At 41.5% G+C, this 21,762-nt stretch overlaps 2 protein-coding genes across 10 annotated transcripts in view; both read right to left on the bottom strand.

The window, feature by feature from the left end:
* Positions 1 to 3,430: 3,430 nt before the first annotated feature.
* On the bottom strand, positions 3,431 to 15,081 carry FMR1NB (FMR1 neighbor). Of its 2 annotated transcripts, XM_077309199.1 has the most exons (6): positions 14,127 to 15,081; positions 13,871 to 13,943; positions 12,662 to 12,775; positions 10,514 to 10,654; positions 5,991 to 6,084; positions 3,431 to 3,919 (listed from the first exon to the last, which is right to left on the bottom strand). In XM_077309199.1, the coding sequence occupies exons 2-6, from the start codon at positions 13,932 to 13,934 to the stop codon at positions 3,736 to 3,738; spliced, it is 597 nt and encodes a 198-aa protein (XP_077165314.1). In that variant the 5' UTR covers positions 13,935 to 13,943; positions 14,127 to 15,081; the 3' UTR covers positions 3,431 to 3,735. The 2 variants fall into 2 exon arrangements, with proteins under 2 accessions (XP_077165314.1, XP_077165315.1); XM_077309200.1 differs by having other exon boundaries at positions 3,431 to 3,716; positions 13,871 to 15,073.
* A 1,572-nt stretch (positions 15,082 to 16,653) lies between these two features.
* Positions 16,654 to 21,762, bottom strand: part of FMR1 (fragile X messenger ribonucleoprotein 1) — a 28,371-nt gene continuing 23,262 nt past the window's right edge. For 3 of the 8 annotated variants that reach the window (XM_077309190.1, XM_077309193.1, XM_077309198.1), the window contains 3 exons: positions 20,995 to 21,174; positions 19,898 to 19,980; positions 16,654 to 18,677 (listed from right to left, as the gene is read on the bottom strand). In XM_077309190.1, the coding sequence (XP_077165305.1) occupies positions 18,516 to 18,677; positions 19,898 to 19,980; positions 20,995 to 21,174 (425 nt within the window). In that variant the 3' untranslated portion in view covers positions 16,654 to 18,515. The remainder of the gene's footprint in view (positions 18,678 to 19,897; positions 19,981 to 20,994; positions 21,175 to 21,762) is intronic. The other 5 variants (XM_077309192.1, XM_077309196.1, XM_077309194.1 and 2 more) reach the window with 4 other exon arrangements.

Raw genomic sequence — 21,762 nt, 5'->3', positions numbered from 1 at the left:
GGAACATGAAGTTTGGCATCAATAGCATAAAGGTAAAGGTAAATGTATCCCCTGTGCAAGCACCGGGTCATGTCTGACCCTTGGGGTGACGCCCTCTAGCGTTTTCATGGCAGACTCAATACGGGGTGGTTTGCCAGTGCCTTCCCCAGTCATTATCGTTTACCCCCCAGCAAGTACTCATTTTACCGACCTCAGAAGGATGGAAGGCTGAGTCAGCCTTGAGCCGGCTGCTGGGATTGAACTCCAAGCCTCATGGGCAGACAGCGTCAGACAGCATTTCTGCTGCCTTACCACCCTGCTGTACAACTGGGGCTGGAATGAGTAATTTAAACATTTTGAACTGGTTAGCTGGTTTGTATCCCTGGCTCTTCCTCTTGAGAACTTAGAATGGCATGTTCAATATCCCAAAGCTATTTACTTCACTTACCCTTCACTTTTGCTCCTCAATTCTCCTCAATTCTGTTTTCATAACTGCCTTGTGAGGTAGGATAGGCTGACATTTTTTGACTGGCTCAGAGTCACTCAACAAGCTTAGAGTGTCATATCTGGATCTAGGAAATTCCAGGTTTGGATCCCTACTTTAACTACTGCACCACAACAGCTCTGAAGCTATGAGGCAGACAGAGGAAAAGGAAGCTGCTCAAAATCCATATTTGAACACCAGATTCTCATTGCCATTGCAGAGGTACCAAATGTGAAGGTGCTTTTTAAACACTGGCCTTCTTAGATTATCACAATTTTTAGTAACTATAAGCTGCTATTGATACGTTCTACATCTTTACATATTTTGTGGGGATTGGTTAAACTAGATATTTTACATGCTTTTAAAATTTTCTAGTTGATCTGGGAGCATGGATGGAGAAGGGTTCAAAACCTTTAGGGTTTTTAGGATGATCCTACATTGAGCAGGGGTAGGATTAGATGGCCTATAGGTCCCCATCCACACCTATGATTCTACGATTTAAATCTATAAGCACTCAAACTCAGAAACATAACATTCCTTGGGCATAAACCAGCAATCAAAGTGCCATTTAAAAAAAATTCACTGCAGAAATTTACAAACATGTTCAACTTACATTCAAGCCAATGGGAATCTGTACCACATAGCAATGGCTGGACTGTGCCTGGTATTACTAGGGACAACTGCATTACATTGATTTGATTAATCAAATTGTATCACATGCTTCCTTTAGAAACTGCAGGCTTGACTCACACAGGCATTCCCATAGTGTCCCATCCAAATACTGATTCTAGACCACACAATTTTATTTTATTTTGGCCACTATTGTAGGATTAGAAGATGCTCCCAAGACCAATCACTGCATCCAGGTTTATCCACTATAAAATGAAAGGATTTAATACATTCTGCTGGCAGCTTAGATAACCAGTCAATGTTTCTCTTTTTGTTCATTCTCTGTAGAAGCTTCACTGCCCCATTTTGCAGAGTCAGATGTGGACACTTGTTTGTATGCTTGCACAAGTGAGTAAGCTGAGCTATTGTAAACTGTTTGACAGTACACATTTAACTGAGTAGTCATTGCTTTATAGTCCAAAACCTGCTGCGTTATGAGTTGATCAACCATGCAAGTAAGACAAATCAATAAAAAAAAATTTTTTTTAAGAAATTAATCTCAATTATGCAGGACAGCATTCTATATAGGGAAACCAAAACCATGAAGTGAGTTTGCCTGCAGCACCACCATGTGGTGTTCAGTTTAAACAAGCAAAGACATTTTCTCAAAATGAATGTTAAAAGGAAACCTGCCACATCCTCAAGCCCAAACAATTTTATTGTGTCCGAAGCTTTTGTGGACTGGAATGTGCTGCATCAAATGCGTAAATTGTGCCCTGAAGGTGGCCTGCTTTGTACTTTGCTTACCTGAAGCTAAAAGTGTTGTGCAATCACCAATTTCTGCTGTCGTGAAAGGTTATGTTGAATACATGACAGTTCTGCATATCTGCATCCCAGACTGTATCTTGTACATTATGCATCAATCGATGGTCAAGTTTGGATGCCTTTCCTGCTCCCCTAATGATGTGCACTCAGGCCTACCAAAGCTTATGACACTATTTCTTGATTTAAATTGCCTATAAACAGTCATCCCCCCAACACACACTTCAGTCCCTGGCTGGATCCAGACTACATTTTCTAAAACCAGAATGGAACTTTCCTGATTTCCACCATAGTGATCTCCATGAAATGCAACTCTTGAATGTCAGGAGACAGGGACTGCAACAGGAAGGCAGAAAGTGGAAATCAGAGAAAACAGCCAGTTGTCAGATCTAGAACACAGGCTCTCTGTCCCATATAAGCAGCATTCTGTGACCCATGGATATGGTTTACACTTACAAAAAAACACCTCTGGATTGAGTTCATTGATTTGACAATATGAAGTTGCTTCACACCAACTCACCCAATCATAACAAGCCCAAGATTTTTCTACTCTGATCTGCAGCCGTCTCTGTGGTTTCACACAGGGAACTTTTCAGATCAAATTACACAAGATCCTTTTCACTGGAGACTCCATTTAGAGGACATTTGCATGCAAAGAGTTAAGGACTCTTTGCATGCAAGCTTTGTTGCCACAGATCACCTCTCCACCACCCCACCACTCCACGCGGACAACGCTGGTGGCCACAAGGCAGCGGCGGTAGGCTTGCTGCTGAGGAGCTGCCTGCAGCAGCCAAGTCACACCGGCTGTGATGGTGCCACCCATGGATATGCCGAGCTGCCACCAAGAGCACCCATGAGCCTCCTACGATGCCTGCCCCAGCCTCCAGACATCTATGGCGCCCACCCTCTGTGACCGCCACCAGGGAGTGAGGCCTACAGCCAGCCTGCCGCCGCTCTTAGTGGTATGTTGTTGCAGCCATGCTTCCGCAAGAAAGGTCGCCCCCCCACGGCCAGCACAGGGACCACTGCCCCATTGCCCTACCGCCTTCCCCACAGGCCAACCTCCCTCCTGCCACCCCCGCTGCCCCATCCCACCTGCCTACATTGAGCCTGGCTGCTACCCACCTTGCCCCAACGCCTCTTGGTGGTGCCACCGCTTGACTTTGTGCTGGGACCAGCTGCCTGGATGCCGCTCCCTTCCTTCCTTCCTTCCTTCCTTCCTTCCTTCCTTCCTTCCTTCCTTCCTTCCTTCCTTCCTTCCTTCCTTCCTTCCTTCCTTCCTTCCTTCCTTCCTAAGACTTCAGACCACTCCACTCCACCCTCCCACCATGCCAGCACCCATTGTATTTTCAACTACAATAGCCTTCAGCTGCTAGGTCATCTAATAAAATTTCAGCGTAACCCCCCCCCCCCGCAAGAATGAAGGAAATCTCAATTGTTCAACCATTTAGCAGATATTAATTGGATTTATAAATCAACAAACTGGGGAAGATTTTTAAAGATCAGATTTATTTCCAAGGGCTGGCAACATTTCTGTCATCAGTCAGTGCACTGTTTTCCAAACAGGTGGGGCTGCAACACACAGCATGGCTGATATAGCAATCTAGAGAAGTAAACTCTGGCTGAACTCCAGAAATAGCAACTAGAGCTTTACTTTCTTCTTTTCTTCTGGAATTTGGGTGCCTCATTCTCATCCTGACTTGAATCAGTGCTCTCACTGCTTTCCTCAGTTTCCTCACTTTCCTCAGTTTCCTTGCTTTCCTCACTGTCCTCTTCAGAATCCTTGTCTTCCTTGGTTCTTCGCAAAGGATTGGCACACGGGCTGCAACCATTGACAAAGATTATAGTCTCTGCTTCTTAGCAAGCTCCTCATGGGGTAATATGGGGCAATCAGTGCTACACACTGAAGTAGGAAGCAGAATGCTTGCAGAAATTTCAGGACACTGCACATGGTTCTCCCATTTTATCCTCAAAAAAGCTTTGTGAGGCAGGTGCGGCCAAGAAGATGACTGGCCCAAGGTCATTCTGGGAAAAAAGAGTGGAGATCTGAGCTCATGTCTCCTTGCTGCTAGTCCAACACTCAAACCACTAATCTATACTGGCTGTCACAATAGACACAAGCATAAAGAGCCTTGCTTTTGAAAATATTGCATTAGAGAGTTTAACTACAACTCTACCAAGAAGCCTGCAATTTAATCTTAACCACACACCTTCTGTACAAGCAGATTAACACAAATGGCCATGCTCACCACAGAGTGATCTGGTTTTCTATAAGAGCTCAGACAGGCGGATGGCTTACCAAGCAACCCCATGCATGCCAAGGTACGCTTGGTAAATGGTTGTCAGTATCCACCCAGAACTTAACCTGACTGAGAACTACACTAATGTCAATATTTGCAAAGTTTCTACACGTACACAGACACACACACAAATTCTGACATTAGGCTTTCCCTCTTCAACTGAAAGCAATTACTTTAAAAACCCAATTTAATTCAAAGCCAAATGACGAATTCTACTCATGCAATGCACCCACAAATGAAACAGGATGCGTGCAACCCTAACATTTCAATAAATACTGAAGCTCTACAAGTTCTTATCTTTACCCTATACTGAATCTTGCAACTAGAAATGATCTTGTTTTGTTTCTTTGGATACGTTCAAATATGACGCTTGAAACTGTAATGGTTTAGTATTCTTAAAGTTATAATGGCAACCATACCCCTTATTTTGAATCCCCCCTCCCCAAATCATTCTCTCCAAACCAATTCATTTCCTGGATCATCGCTTAGCAGGCAATCCCTCACTAATACTTGGCTCTAGACTGGAGAATTGCCAGTGGCTCTGCTTGGCTATCTGCAATTTAAACACTGGGTGCCAAGAGCAAAAGAAGTTGTAAATGGGACAATTTGCACAGCAGGAGGTCTGTGTGTAAAAACTTTCAGCCAATAACCATCTGGTGAGCTAGGAAAAAGAATGCAAGGAGAGTTGTGCTCCACGTTCCGTATGCAAAAACAGGGCAATTTTATTTTCACAGTAAACAAGTTGATAGCCAAACAACATCGTGCAAAAATGCCCGCCTTTCGTAGCACAGCATAAAAAGAGTTAAGAGTATCTTTAAAACGCAGAAATGGAGAAATCTTTAAAATGCAGAAATCTTTAAATGGTTTCAGAAATGGAGAATGTCATCAAGTTTCATGACAGCTCTGGTTCTATTTGGAAATTCAACTGCCCTTCCACAATAGGAGTGAAAATGCAGTCACCCTGCTCTTCCCCAATATTAGTGAAATCTGATATGCATTGACATTAAAATGATGCTGGTTTTTGCATTGACTGCATGAAAATCACATAATATCAACAAAAATGGGATTTCTGCCATGAGAAGTAGGCAGAACAAAAATGGTCTTCATTCACAATGTGAAAATACATATTTCAACCAAGCAACTAGTCTTTGCCATGTGAAGAGGCTTTGCATTTAAATTTATCAATCTGCACATACTCACAAACACAAAACCAGCCATGCCACAAAGCAAGCTGCTTTGGTAACTGCAGATCTTTTAAGAAGATTCAAATGGGTAGCCCTCTTGGTCTGAAGTAGCACAATAAAATCAGAGTCCAGGAACACCTTTAAGACCAACAAAGATTTATTTAAGACGCGACGCGAGCTTTCGAGTGCAAGCACTCTGAGGAAAGCTCACACCTTAAATAAATCTCTTTTATGAAGAGTTTGCATTGGAGCATGAATATCAAGCTTCAAAGGAAAAAGACAGGAAACTCCCTTCCCCAGGCATCATTTTACAGAGGGCAGCTTTTAGTTGCACTGGCTGTATTAGTGTCCGAGAGGCAGGCATGAAGGTATTTAAAAGCTTGATTATGACATTAAAAAAAATCTCTACAATTTTCAACTTCAATTTGTTTTATAATGTGCTGCTGGCTCCTCCATTCCCACCATCTTTGTCTCATGCTCCTCCCACACATTTTACTTGTGAACTATAATCTGTAAAAGTTCTCTTGTGCCATATAAATCCTCTTGCAAAACTACAGCTTCCAAGTAATGTCTTTCTAAAGTGAGGAGAGGGGGGAATAAGCCATGACTTACCTCTTCTCCACAAAAACACAGCAAAATGGAAGACACCCAAAAATGAACAGTCCTGCGGCCCCAATGCAACACACCCGCAGGGTCTGCAGAGCACCTGTTACAGTTTAATCAAAATACGTTTGTCTCATGTATAAAATCCACAATATTAAGCTTTGCTTTATGAACTAATCAGCATGAACAACCTCTAGGACACCTAGATAAATGCACTACAATGAAGGGTTAGTATACGGGTTCCCATCCCTGTGGAGTCTGCAGACAGCTGTGGAATTCTAATATAGGGAAGTGGGCACAGTCACAAAATGGCTGCCACAGGAGATGGAATCAACCATAAATTGCGGAGGACAAGGCAGTCAAGCTGAACTGGGGCCCCTCCGAAGGTGACGGAGACTCCCCCCCCCCCCCCCCGTTGCAGGAATTAACTTCTATGGCCACCTCGAATCAGGTGCTTGCTGAAGAACCATGTGGGGGGGGGGGCAGGAAAAGAATCCAAAGTACCCCCGCAGGATTGCCCCTGTGCCCCTGAAGTGAAGAGCCAGGTCGTGACGACGGAGAGTCAGTGCCGAGAACTATTCACCTGGGGAGGGCCCGTTGCAGACCTATTGTCAGGAATCAGGCAGAAGGCACCCGAGTCAAGTCCTTGCAAAGCCAATCCTCGAGACCACAGGGTTTGTGAAATCCAAAAGGAAGCTTTATTTGAAAGACTAATACAAAGGCATCAACAGGCAAAGTTTGGTGAACAAACTTCTTAGCAGAGACAAAGGATCAATAGCCCCCCACGGGGTACTTATACAGGAGACCAAAGAAGGGAGGGGAGAAGAGGGGTGACTACAGGGCCATCAATGCAGTCTCTAGAGTAAATGCATACCCCCTCCTGTTGATTAAGTATCTGTTGGGCTGCCTGGAGGGAAGATCTTCACCAAACAGTATTTGAGAGATGCTTACTATTGTGTCTGGATCGCAGAGGGGGACGAGGGGAAAACAGCGTTTAATACCTCCCTGGGACAATTTGAGTACTTCGTCATGCCATTCTGCTTGAGCAGCTTGCCGGGAATATTCATGAATGTAATTAATCAAGTATTGCATGACCTGTTGTATAAGAAAGTCCACATTGACACGGTTTTGAACTCTAACCATCTCAGACTCATGGTCCAAACCTGAAGCATGACTCAAAGGGTGCCCCCTAACTCCAGACTGTAAGGGACAAGACCCTGATGAGTTCAGGTGTGCCCTGGCCACTGACCAAGAACTGGACTCTCTAAAGCAGCAACTGACAGAACATGGGGGGGGGGGGTTGTGGTATAAAAGTGATTTATTGTATGTACCCTCCACACTCAAGGGAAAGATCTTAGAAGTTTGTCATGAAAGCAAGATGGCGGGGCACTTTGGGTTTTTGAAAACATGGGGGATGTTCTGTAGGCAATTCTGGTGGCCAGATGTGCGGTGGGATGTGGAAGATTATGTGAGAGGGTGCCCTACCTGTGTCACTTCTAAGCATGGGGTAGGCACTGGCTTATTCCATTGGGGACATGGTGCTGATCTCCATGATACACCTGAAAATCAGGCACCTGAGGAAGAAGCTGAGTTATAAGTTTATGGGCCCCTTTAAGATAGTAGAGCTGGTGAATGAGGTAGCAGTTAAAGTAGAACTGCCACCTTCCTGTCAGAAAATAAACCCTGTTTCACGTTAGCCTCCTGAAACCGGTTCCCCCGCTAGATAAGTGGCATCCCACTGCTCCCCCCCCCCCCGGTCATGGTGGGGGATGAGACACATTATGAACTCTCAGGGGTAATCGACTCCCGTGTCCAGATAAAATGCTTCCATTATCTAGTATCCTGGGATTGCCAGACTCTGACAATGAGTGCATGAATGCAGAAGATGTACACGCCCCAGTTCTGGTAAAATGTTTCCACAAGGCACATCCCTTTAAACCGGGCCCTAGGTCTCTCAACTCAGGAGGTGGGTAGGAAGGGTCCCTGGGGACAGCAGTGTGTCATGAATCCCCAGTTTCTGACCCGTGATTTCTGTCTTCTGTCCTGCTGAATTGTGGCACCTCCCTGGGTCCTCTCAGCAGTCCTCCTCCCATCTCCTCCTTGCATGTCAAAGGCTCATCTCGCAGTCCTTCCCTTATCTCCTCGCCCAAGGCTAGCCTCACCGGCAGAGCAGCCAAAACACCAGGTGTCCAGATGGGCTGTTTTGACACCATTCAGATCAGAGAGCAATACTGCTTTCTTTGTGTGAATCCTTGTTCCCACCAAATGCCACTTCTATGTCCCCCCTCCCCAAGCCAAGGCATGTATTCTGTGCAAGCCCCCTTCCCGGCGTGTCTGTCAAGATTCCTGTCTAAGAGCTTTCGCTGATTCCTATCCTGATCCCCTAAATAAAAACTTTTACTTAAAGCTTCAGCCTGAAGACCCAGAGTGATGTCTGTTTTGTGAATCTGCTGGGTCTGAACCACTTGGTTCTTGACAGTGTTGCTTCAATGGGACCGAGCATGCAGACATATCCAGGGTCTTCTCCGTGAAACTGCAGTCCGAGTGACTAGAATGGTCTCTATGTTTTGAATACTTGAACCTCTTGGGATGAGGTTCAGAAGGCTGAACGGGTGGACTGGGTTCTGTAATGGCTTCCTTAGTAGTGGGAGCCAGGGACTGAGCATAAGAGACTAGTCTCTTCTCATGACGGGTAGGAACTGAGCTTGGAACCAAGGCCGTTGAGTGAACTGTAGTGTCTCCCGGAGTACGGATGGGAGCAGAGGCTGTTTCAAAGGCTGATTTAGGGTGGCCTGTAGAAAGGACCGTCTCCCACAAAGCTGCCTTACGTCTGGATGCACAATCTAATCTGGCCTTGGGGGTGAAATTCTGGCAAATACGGCAGGGGCCCACATTGTGTGCCTCACACAAGCATAGAAGACATCAATCGTACTCATGTGAGTGGGGAATTTTCACTCCACAGTGGGAGCACTTTTTGAAGACGGACTTTGAAGCCATCTGGAGCATGAGCTGTAGGAGACTTCGACTATACTTTGCGGCAGCCAAAACGGAACTGAGGGTAAGTGGGGTGCTCTGCCTCTAGTCATGTGTGTGCTCTGGTGGGAAATCTCACGTATGTGCACCATGGGAGGGCAGTAGCACCCCCTATAGGAGTTAAGCTTGACTTTCTGTAGGGCTGCACAATGACACAGATAATGAATCATTATGTCACCATGGCTGCTAACTTGTGATGGACCCATCTTCCATGTGTACATGCAATCTCCTTTTAAAGTCTTCCAAGTTAATTCTTACCTTACCATTACTTCCAGGTGCAAGGAATCCCAATATGTTCAGCATTATATGACAACATTTCCTTTTGTCTGTCCTGAATAAACTGTTTGTCAACTTTATTGACAATGGGATTATGGACTAGGAGGACAACTCTTAACTCACTTTCTCCATTCCATGCATAATTTAATATTTCTGTTATGTATTCTAATTTTTTAAAAGTTTTAGCTTTCCCCTCATACAGTCCTTCCACTTTCCTAACTTTTCTACCAGCACGCATGAGTCGTCATTCTAATTTTTGTCAGCACATGTTGGGTCCCACTCAAAACCACTGAAATACATTCCGATCCTATGCTTCCTTGATAATACAATCACATGTAGTGCTACTGGAGTTGCTCCCAGTAACTAAATTTAGGATTGCAATGTCATACATTTAAAAGCTCAGCACTGCTGCTATTACTAAAAATTAATACACTATGTGTTCTCTATTACTGCATTGCTCTTTTCAGATATGTATGGTATTAGACAATGAACTAGTGTAAGTTCATGAATTCAAGGTGGATCAAAGGTAGGCAATTGTTAGGGGATTGTAAAACTCTTCCCTGGCTCCTCTACATCTGTTTTTTTTAAATATTTCAACAAAGGTGGTGCCAGTTATTCACTCCCATTACTATTCAATTTAATGAGTATGTTTATCTATATTCTTACCAATTTGTTTCATTAGTGTTGGCCAATCAACAGTGTACCTGTTATGGGAAAATGAGTGGGGTAAGACTTGTTGATTTTCTAAAGATTCAAATGAGTAGCCATGTTGGTCTGAAGTAGCATAATAAAATCAGAGTCCAGTAGCACCTACTGGACTCTGATTTTATTGATTTTCTAAAGGTTCTTTTTATAAGAACCACTTGTTTCTACAGCAGTTTCCTGGCCTATGCCCCATAAACTGTGAGCACCAGCACAGTCTGTTACTTCAAGGACGTGTGAAATGTCAAAATACTTCTGGTTCTTAGGGCAAGTATATGGTTATATTATCCAATGCTACAGGTAAGGATATAACTTTGCTAGAGCACAGAGGTGTGCAATCAGTCTCACAGTATGAAAGTCAAGTTACTTTAATATATTGTAACCTGTATTTCTGTACTGCATTACTTGCCAAATGAAGCAACAAAACTAGTGGCATTTTCGAGAAGACGGAATGACAAAAGACTAAAGATATACTGATAGAGATAATACAACTTGCTGAGAAATAGGAGAATGCCACTTACGGTCTTTGAGTGGACCATAGCACTTCAACTTAACATGCCCTTTGTAGGAGGGGCAGCAGCTGTGTTTCAAGCATAGGGTTTCATTCATATTCTCTCCAGCAAGACAAGGCTCCACTACTTGATTTTCTTTGGGACGACAAGCTATCAAACATGAAAATGTATTTGTTAAATGATAAGTGTTGATACAAGACTGGAAGCCTTGGTCATAGTGCAAAGGCCTCTTGATTGCTTCTCTTTGCTCCATGATGCATGGCAGCAGCCACGCTGGGCTGCCGCCAGATTTCCTGACACACACAGTCTGCCCCCAAGTTGTGCATGTGCACGCACACCTCTGGAGTGGAAAGATTCTGCTGTGCTTCGCCACAGCAGTGAGTGAGGGGCAGGGAAGTTACTTCCATGAGGGTGGGATTGCATGCTGCAAAGCTGAACGGGGCATTTTCTGTCCCTGCTGGGCCTTGCCTGGCTGCCGATGGCTGTGTTAAAAAAAGAAACATGCAAAAAATCAGTGTTGCTTTGCCACAGGCCATCGGGTCAGGGCCAAGAGGGGCTGAGCCGGTGGCAATGTCGTGCATAAATGGGGACTAGCCCCACTGTCATGCAGGTGCTGGCCTGGCCTTTTCTCCCTGTGCATAATTGGTCTTCCATTCCCTCGATACCTACTGAGCACACCTTCAAGCTTCTCAACTGTGCATTAGCTCAATGACTGTGAAATGAAAGGATTGTACCCCTAACTTGGAATGCCTGAGGGGTTTTTATTTCTTCAAGAAAGACACCAGTATCATCATCATACATACTAAGGCTGATTGAGAAACTTACCTTATTTGGAATGCAACAACTACAAAAACAAAAACCTTGGGCACAGATACAAAACTCTGCAATAGGCCCAAAGCCGTGCTCTACTCCATTTTAGAACTCCCTTATTAGCCAGTCTGAAGTTTACCATAAGGAAAGTAAACTGAAAAAGCACTTTTAAGAGGGCCAGTCTGGTCCAGCTGTCATTTGACCCCTAACTATTTAGACCCATCCAGTAAGCCAGGGGTAGTCAACCTGTGGTCCTCCAGATGTCCATGGACTACAATTCCCATGAGCCCCTGCCAGCATTTGCTGGCAGGGGCTCATGGGAATTGTAGTCCATGGACATCTGGAGGACCACAGGTTGACTACCCCTGCAATAAGCCATTCTGAAACCCAACAGCAAAGATTTTTTATTGGCCTGCTTTGACCTATTGATATTAATTTATTTCTTCAGACATCCAATGACCCACCAGAAGTCCTGCTGAACAAAAACCCCACTTGACTTTACCCATTTTCTAAAAACAACTGGCTGTCACTAAGAAAAGTGTTGTGGATATCATGATACCTGTATGTACAATTTTTAGGTTCTCTCCCATGTAGTGAATATAGCTACTGAACAATCAAAGATTAAACCCACCCATCCAAGGAATGAAAGCAGTCCTCAGTTCCCAAACTAGCTGGTGAGTGTATGGGAACAGCAGTGAAGTGTTTGAACTTTTAATTGATATTTATGGCCATATATTATTGACTGATATTACCTACCCGGAGCCTCACAGAAAGGGTGAGTTATACAAATAAAGGGTTTTTTTAAATTGTTTATTTTTATAGATTGAAAATGGCCACAGTCGATAGGGACAGCCAAACTAATCCTTAGTATTAGGGAAACAAGATGTGCTTTGTTATTTTAGTGACTGATTGTGTTAGGTTAGACTGTTGCCACGGTACCTCCTTCCCCTACCCCCAAAGACTACATCAAAAGTCTTTTGGATTCACTGCAAGGTCAAATGGTTTGAACTGATGCTTGATGACAAGCAATACATTCTGGACTAGGAATTTCTGGAAAAGACCTGTTCAAACTGCTTTAGCGCATCTAGAAAGGCAGTTCTCCATGGAAATCCAGGTCAAGAAAAGCCACAATATGGTCACAGAGGGAAAAGGAGTTCAAAGAATCATTCATAATTGTAACAGACATGCTGGCCCCCAAATTAAATGCAATGTTTAACCTACACACAGCACAATTTCCTTAATTCAAGCTAACAGGAGAAGTTGCACAATAAAAAACTCAGCATTGCAAATCCATTCAACAATGAGAAAAATTAAAGATAATACCACAGTGGTCACAATGGCACTTACTCACTGGATTGAAGAAATTTACCAGCTGCTCAGATATGATTTCTGGTTTTGTCTTTCCCTGGCTGAGAACTACTTCAGTTCCATTTAAATCATGTTGAGTTGGTGAGGCAAGACCTGAAAAGCTCAGAACAATTAACTGGAATTGGCAGTTTAGAGACGAATCAGTTTAATGCATGGTGCAGCTAAGACCATTTAAACCTGATTTACCTCCTCTCCAACATAAAACATAAAAAGTTCTCATTTAATTTTACTGTCTGCTTGTACATGCACTAAGCCCAGAAACAGTAAGATAACATTACAGATGCAACATGCAGATAAGTCAGTACAGAAAAGCCTTGATGAGAATGGTACGTGTTTTCTTTTTTTTAATTGTACATCTATAAGCAAGCACTTCCTTGGGAGAAGCATTCCTCTTCCACTCTCATGCATCACAGAACATCTCTTTTGAAATGGTGCTTGTTGTGAGAAACCTAAGCATCTAACCAAAGACTATGTTTTCCTTTTCAGGGCTGCTTTATTCAGATGTTCACGTACAATTTCAGTACATGGATACATAGTTGTCATCATGCTCTAGAGCAAATTATAGGGCTAATGGAAGTTTTGCAGGTGTTGGGTAAGACCATCTCTCACACCAGTGACTCTGGAGAGCCACTATTAGTCAGAATGCACAGTAATGAGATAGATGGGCAAATGGCCCAAGGCAGTTTCATATCACATGGTCAATAGTTTCCTCTGACATTCAAGCACCCCTTTTTTTTCTTAAGAATATTCTTAGTTAAGTGGGAAATAGTGATAGTGTAAATGACAATGAGAATGATAAAGGAAATAAAAAATGAGCAGTGATCTGGATAACAGGTCATCAGTTTATCAATAAAACTGTTTATCTATCTCCTAGATCAGTGGTTCCCAACCTTTTCAGTCAAAATTCACTTTGAACCCTGATCACTTTTTCAAAAAGATGCACAAATCACTTAATGTCACATAAGCCTGGAATCCACATTTACAGACTATGCAAAATGCTTTTATTTGGGGATCTACAGGCTGGAACGCAGATCTAGAACAAAAAGAGAATAGATTTTGGTAACACCTCACAACATTTCTTGAATTTCAGAAGTATCTGGCAATACAATGCCATCAATAGTTTCAAGGCATTCACCTCCTATTTCCAAAACCGTTCACTAACTTTTACCTAATGTTTGCAATACTCACTTGAGCTGACAGCACAATGCATCAAAAACACGAACTTTGCTAAAATTGGGATCACAGAAATCATCTCTAATTCCTGTAATGAAACACAGAATAACTCATCTACACCCAATGCTACTGGACTCTGATTTTATCATCTACTACACCCAATGGAAGCCAAAGTATTCAAGAGTATCTCTTTTTTCAATTCTTCCACATGCCACAAAATAAGATTTGGGAGACATGCTGCTTAATGCACAGCACTATTGTCCAGTTCTACCTTTGTTGCAAGATACAAAGATTGCAGCTCAACCTAAGTTCTCATGATTATCTGAGCCTGAACTTCAAACCAGTTGCTTTCAGCCTCCAAAGAGGGAAGTTAAAGCATAAGGAAGCCTTGAGTGCCAGAATCTTGATTGTTTAGGCAGCTAGACCAGGATAAATTCGGGATCATCATTACTACAGAATGAACGTAATGCTGACAATCATCATTCCCTCCCATTATATTCTCTGAAGTCTGCTGTCCTCCCCCCGATTCAAATGCACCTCTGTATCCTGTAGCCACTGCTGAGCTACCAGTATAAATAAGGGCTGTTTAAGAAAGCTGTGCAGGATCATCACTATGGGGATCTCCATTGTGACTTGTTCATTTGGTAACAGACTTGTACTGACATGAGGCAGAAAATGTCATCTCAGGCCCAGCAACTAAGTACACAAGACAGAATAGCAAAAGCTCTTGGGAGGCTGTCTGTCAGAGAAAAAGGTTAAGGAAAGCCTCCCCAAACCATATATCCACAAAAGCTACTCAAGGGTTTCTCATTGCCATCAAGAGGATGAGAAGGCAAATGATGCATCAGCTTTTTAATTTCCCTCCAAGAGCTAAACTGGCTTATGCTCTTTGCATGGGATCCAGATTTTTCATAGGACTTGTAGAAGGCATGATGTCTTTGAGGCCCTTGATCAATGCACAGGGCTATCTTCGCTGAAAAGTTAGCAGCATGCTGCTATTCTACATATTTTAGCAACTCTTCATTACACAGCCCAAGTTGTTGTTGTTAGGTGCGAAGTTGTGTCCGACCCATTGCGACCCCATGGACAATGATCCTCCAGGCCTTCATGTCCTCTACCATTCCCGAGTCCATTTAAGCTTGCACCGGCTGCTTCGGTGACTCCATCCAACCACCTCATTCTCTGTGATCCCCTTCTTCATTTGCCCTCAATCGCTCCCAGCATTAGGCTCTTCCCCAGGGAGCCCTTCCTTCTCATGAGGTGGCCAAAGTATTTTAGTTTCATCTTCAGGATTTGGCCTTCTAAGGAGCAATCAGAGCTGATCTCCTCTAGGACACAGCCAAGTAGAAGCATACAAAATGTTCTTAGGTAGCTCTTTGTTAACTTGAGAGACATTTGACAGAGAATGAAGCAAGCTAACTCAATTTACATTCTTGGGTTTTATACACATTTCGTTTTCCCCACGTTAGGTGAATGAGTTGAAGTTATTTTTCTTTGAGAATTTCCCCAGTCCCATAACATGCTCTTGACACTACATTTAAATGTCAAGGGCAATGCCATCTGATATTCCAAAGCTACAAATGTGAAGTGGGAACATTTACCACCAGCTCTTGAGGAAATGGGCTAACGGAAGGTTAGGTGTTCTGACTGAGGTTGTTTGTCTTCCACTGGGCACAAATCCTGAGAATTCCGGTCAATCTATCACTTGAAAGAAGAATGTACAGATCTTGGAGGTCAGAATAGTGATGACATTACAGGGAAGGTGTTCAACAGCAGCTCTCTGTGGGTGTAAATTATTTTCTTTTTTGGGGGGGGGGTATGAACATCAGAGGTCCATAAATGTAACAGCCATTCTTCTACCATGAGAGCAAGAACTGAGCACTTCTTACCCTTAAAATACCACCCCCTAGAATTACATGAAAGGACTTCTGGGAATAAACAAAATTTCACCCATTTCAGAACCTCAGCATTGCTACTTTTGATAGATCAGCTACTGGTACACCATATTTCAGAAACATTGTCTTAGTTCAATGATTGCATTCTGAGTGTTTTCCTCATTTTCTGAATTAAGTCTATTAAAAATAAAGGGAATTGTGTGGCTTTGTTAATCAAAAGGTACAGACATGCAGCCATTCTTGTAGAGGCTATGGTTACTGTGCATACAAAGGAATTGAATCTGGTCATCTTTGGATGAAGTGGCATTAACGTACTTTGTTCTACAGTATCAGTAATGATCTTGTTCAATTTTCAGCTTCATCCTTGACCTTTTCATATACATCCTGAGAAATACACTGATCTGTTCTTGGGTTTAAGTTCTCTTTGGGGGCTTTTCTTAACTGTGCTGCATGAATTTGTGGCCATTCACGGATACTTTTCACTCTTTAAAAAAAACCTTTATTTTTCAAAATAATTGTAAATCATTAGACCATATGTGAAGTTACCAATAGGGAAGTGAACCCAAACAGACATTTGCTGCACTTTCAACCTTTGTAACACGCATGATTCTCAAAAGGAGTCTTACATTTTGATTTACAATTTTTAAATGTACGAATACTTAAAAACAGTGGATTTTTTGAACGGAAAGGGATACACATTTAAAGCACCAAATACTGCAAAAATTTCATTTGAAAATGTGATTATTCTATTACAGTTTTAGTTAAGTCAAATCTTCTTAGCACCTTACTGAAGTTAGCCTAGAGTGTAAAATTAGTGCATATCATTGCTAAACAATTTGATCTGTAAACTGTACACTACCAGCCAAATTCTTGAAAGGGAAAGGATTTCAGCTTTCACACATCTGGCATAAACACTTCCAATTTAATACAGGAAAAAATAAGTTCCCATTTGTTTTAAGTTGGTTTCTCTTAAAGCAATCATTTATAAAGATTGCATCAACATCCACCAGCAGAGGAAGATCCAACTTTATTGAAACTGCTTGCATACAAAATATATTGCACTATAACCAAACAAATGTCAACATAAAATCCAATCTGTTGTCGCTAATATGTACAGAGAATATTGCCCAAGAGCAGTTACATTACAAGGTCATTCTACCTTGGTTAATTATCTACAGTATTTTAAACCAAACAGCTTACAGATGATGTTTGCAAGGTACCAATTTCAGTTTTCAAATACTATACATTCCCCCAAAAATAAATAACTAGAAATCCACATTTAGTGTTTGGCAATACTTAAGACATTTTTTAAAATATTTGTTGTGTGCAGTTTGCTGTCTTTTTAATATGCTTGCTTGTATGCAAGAAAAAAAAAACTAGACGAATGCAACCCCCCCTCCAAAAAAAAAACACATAACAGACAGGGCCAGGTTTGTATACTTCTGTACACAATCAGCAACACTCCTACTGGAGTAAATTTTATAACAGAATAGCTTAAAACGAAGGTCTTATCACACACTTTTTTGCATAAGCAAATTTCATTCATGATCGGAAATACAAAATATCCCCCTACCCCCTATCATGGTAACTAAACTTTACATCAACTTAAGCTACACAGTTTGATCCTCCTTGTGAATGAGACCTTGGTAAGCCTGTCCTATTCCCAATGCTGTCAAGCCATACTATCCCTGAATGTTCCTTACTGTCATATAGCAATCTTATTATGTTTTCTGAGATACTTCCAATTTAAATACCAAAAACTGTAGGGGAACTGGGGGGGGGGGAAAACTATTATTTTAAATTGGTCCTCTGGCCAAAAGCAGGCACACACTACTAGCTTATGAACAAGTTACTATTTGTTCCCTCAGTAACCATGAATTTTTAGTTTATCACAAATGAAATATGCATTAAAAACTTCTTGTCCTGTCTAAAAAATGAAAACAGAACAAAATCCACACCATCTTATTAACACGATCTGCCATTATCTTCAGTGCAAAATAAATTTCCTATTTTTATAAACTGACTAACAATGTTTATGCAAAGAAAAAAGTATGGAAAGCATGCATTCTTTTAATAAAGTACTAACGTTGGACAAGTTTTGCTACATATATTGTACATATAGTGTTTCCAACTCAACTTCCCTGATTTCTGCATTCAAATATAGTATTCCTACCTGCCAAGATATAAAAAAGGCACAGATTATACAACTTTTTGCTAGTGAAAATGACAATTTAGTTACGTTGCACATATAGTCAGGTCCACTGAAATACTGAAAAAGTGAACCAAAATGTGAACTGACACAGGACATAAAACATTGTTCTTGTTCTTTAAAATGAGGAACTCTAAGATTGAAAACAGAAGCCCAATTTGATTACTGCAAACACTATTTTATTCTGAAATTGAAATTTAGCAGTGATTTTGACCAGATGTGTTAAAATGGTACAAACTGAACAGAAAGAATACCAATGCACAGTTCAGTATTTTTAAAACCAAACAAAAGGATTCTCTCATTGTTTGAAGTGCAATATGTACTTGAAAGCATGTTTTTTCAGAAGTTCAAGATACTTTAATGCAAGTATAACGTCTTATTTTGAAAAAAACTGCATACTGCTGATGTTAAAAAAAGGCTAACAGAACTTTCTAGATTCATTTCATGCCCTGCGCCATCTTGCCTACTATTTGTCTTTGGCCTAACAAGTTTCTCTAATGTGGAATAAAATTTACTGAAACAGTTTAGGAAATATGACTTCTTGAAACTATGCAGTTTAGGGTACTCCATTCACCAACGGTTGCTGACCATCCCCGCTGTCCGATTTCTCTTTCTTCTGGTTCCGATCTTTGCCCGAGCGCAGCCGGCTACCTTCACTGGAGGTATTCTGTAATGTTTTAGTGTGGACACTTCTTTCATTACTGCAGTCAATTCTGATCTGAAACAAGTTACAATTATATAAAGTATACCCTTTTCAGTTTTTGTGGGTTGTTTTACTGCCAAGTTGCAGCCCACTTCTGGTAATCCTGCTGGGCTTTTCAAGGGAAGAGACATCATAGGTGGTTTCCAAATACCTGCCTCTGTGTAGTGAGACCCTGGTATTCTTTGGTGGTCTCTCACCCAAATACTAACCTGGGCCGAGCCTGCTTAGATTCTGAGATCTGATAAGATTGGGCTAGGCTTTTAAATAAAAGAGGCGCTTATTGAAAGCTGCTGGAGAGGGTATTTCATGCATTTATCTGCCACCTGATCAATGATCATAAGTATATGGTTAACTGGAAAACACCTTGTGTGCTGCTTTGTTACAGAGGCAGGATAATACAGTATTCAGAATGTGTGACCAGGCATGCCCAGATTCGGATCCCTTATATCTACATAAACTCCCTTACTGACCTCTGTGTAATCAACCAGCTTAACCTACTTCACAAGGTGATTGTAAGGACAAAATAGAGCAGGGAGGGGACTTAAGTATGCCATCTGAGCTCCTGGAGGAAGGATGAGCTGAAAGACAGTATTTACATATGAATGCTTGTGAGAAGTCTACTGCTGAAGCTGAATAGGTTTGGCCAGTGCTTGGGCAGGAAGACCTCCTGGAGCATAGCACTTCTGTTTCCCAGCTCTGAGGTCCATGACAGAAAAAGGATAGGACAGAAATACAGATTTTGTCAACATTTTAGGAGGTGGAACGCAGTGTTTTTTTTTTGGGGGGGGGGAGAAGGGATTACTATAATGTATTTTAGGGATTTTAAGCCTTTCTGAAATGTTATTAATCTTCTTGAACCTCTGTAAATGGGGACAGTTCAGAAGAATGACTGCATATAAAGGTTAATAACTGATGCAGCTAAGCAGCATATTCTTGATCTAGGAAGATAATAGATACTTAGCTATCCTAAGTCATTGCATATGGTTTAGTCAGCCCTCCCTCTCCTCAAGGACCTATTAGGCTTGTCAGCTACCCCCCATCCCCCCGCCCAATCCTTCCACCAACAATGCAAGATGCTTTTTTCTAATGGAGAGCAAAGAAGTTTTTAAACGGGGAGCCGTTTGTGAGTAGAAATAGCACAGATGAAAGCATCACAGCCACTGTGGAGAGAACAATGGCAGGTATGAATGTTCACTGGCTTTAAGTCCAAGATAAATGCAACAAGAAAAAATTACCTGAAGTGACCCATCTGTTGTTCTTCCTTTAGTATCTCTTGAATTACGCTGACGATTATCTGTCCGTGACTGTTCATCATTTCCTGCAAGTTGAATAAGAAGGCATTAAAGAGAATTTTTAAAAATGTTTAAATTCAATAAAGAATCAGCAGGTGGCATTCTTTCTGGAATACTAGCATTTTTGGCACAATATAGTACTATTAATTTAGCCAACTAAATATACAAGTGAGTTGGCATGAGACAATTTAAGTGTTGCTATTACATCAAACTGCTTACTTCAAAAACATTTGTATTTCTCTAAAATATGTATAATCTTCACACCTTTTAAGTGAAAACAAACAGTGCTTACCCAGACTACTGTACAGAAATTAGACTTTGACAAATAACTGAACATTTATTATTAAACTTTTTTGAGAAATCTGTTGTATGTTCACATAAAGGGTGAATAGCAAGTCATGTCTTCCTACCTTTAACAGCATTTAAATTCTATACCCTGGAACATTTAAGGTTTCTACTTGAGCTTGGATGCTGGTGCATTGAAATGTAAGTTGGAGCGTTTTAGGAGGACAGCTGGGATGAACACTTCTAAACAGAGGGCAACTTTCTCTTAACAGATGTACACGTAAGGAAACTTGCAAATCTATCTTGACCTCTGGATTGTGTAACTTTCAAGATTACGTGTACTTGGGAGAACGAACAAGCTGTCCAGTACCTTAAGCAGGCTTAGTGGATTCCTTTCAATTAGGAATCTCTTCATATTTCCTTGTACTCCTCATTATTTTGCGTCAGTTGAAAATGTTAATTTCTGCTTTGGGCCCTGGACCACTGCAGCTGGAAAATGGAAACTTCTTGCTATATCTTACTGTACATGAACTATAGTTTTGCTTCTTTATTCAGTTTGAAAGAACTGTTTGTCTACTGTATTTCCCAGCAAACCTCCAAAGTTCCACCTTTTCATTTCAGTTATACAACAGGTATGAGATTAACTACTCTACAGTTTTATTAATGTTTAATAGTCCATAAGCCATGCACCTAGGCATTCATTTTTTTAAAAAAGTAAAACATACATACCATCATGTATCATGTATATGTCTTACCTTTGAAACCTCCTCGACCTCTTCCTCCCTGACCGCGTGCTCCTCCACCGCGCCTTCGCCCATCTCCTCTACGAAGGTAACTGTCACGCTCTTCTTCGGCTGGGGCTAATGACCAATCGCTAAGCTCATCTCGGTGGTCAGATTCTGTTTCAGAAGCATTTGATGCTTCAGAGTTAGTTCCTATCAAGAATTAAAAAAACAAACAAACCAAAAAAAAACAGAACCAAAACATACCAAGTCTATTTTCTCAGTAATTTACAGAAACCAACCATCTGAAAGAACCAGTTAAATCTAATTCCCTTTCTCCAAAAAGAGTGAATTTCCTACTCTTGCAAGAATAATTTATATTGCTGGGAGGAGCAGGGTATAAATTGAAGGAATAAATAAAATGCTGCCACCCTGCAATGAGAAAGAATTAACTGAAGCCAGTTAGATACTTTAGAAAAATTCTGCTCATCTACACTGAATTCACTCAAAGGCAAGGTTTTTTGCAGCTTGCTTAATATTAAAGATTCAGCTTATATGTTACACTCATGGTGGCTTTTCCAAAGAGGATGTGAAGTGAAAAATGGTTTATCACGTGGATCAACTCCATGTGAACAACCACAGTGGGAAGCCTGTATCATCAGATCAATAAATTTATACATGTTCTCTATGCAGAAGTTAAGTCTAGGCCTCCAGACTGAAATGAACAAATCTAACCATCAGTTTTAGAATTAAAATTAACCCTTAGTTAAAACTGTTATGGCTGTATCAGTGGCAATCATT

This window comes from Paroedura picta, chromosome 13 (assembly GCF_049243985.1).
Source record: "Paroedura picta isolate Pp20150507F chromosome 13, Ppicta_v3.0, whole genome shotgun sequence".
Classification (NCBI taxonomy): Eukaryota; Metazoa; Chordata; class Lepidosauria; order Squamata; family Gekkonidae; genus Paroedura; species Paroedura picta.
This window is presented reverse-complemented; position numbering and strand designations above follow the sequence as displayed.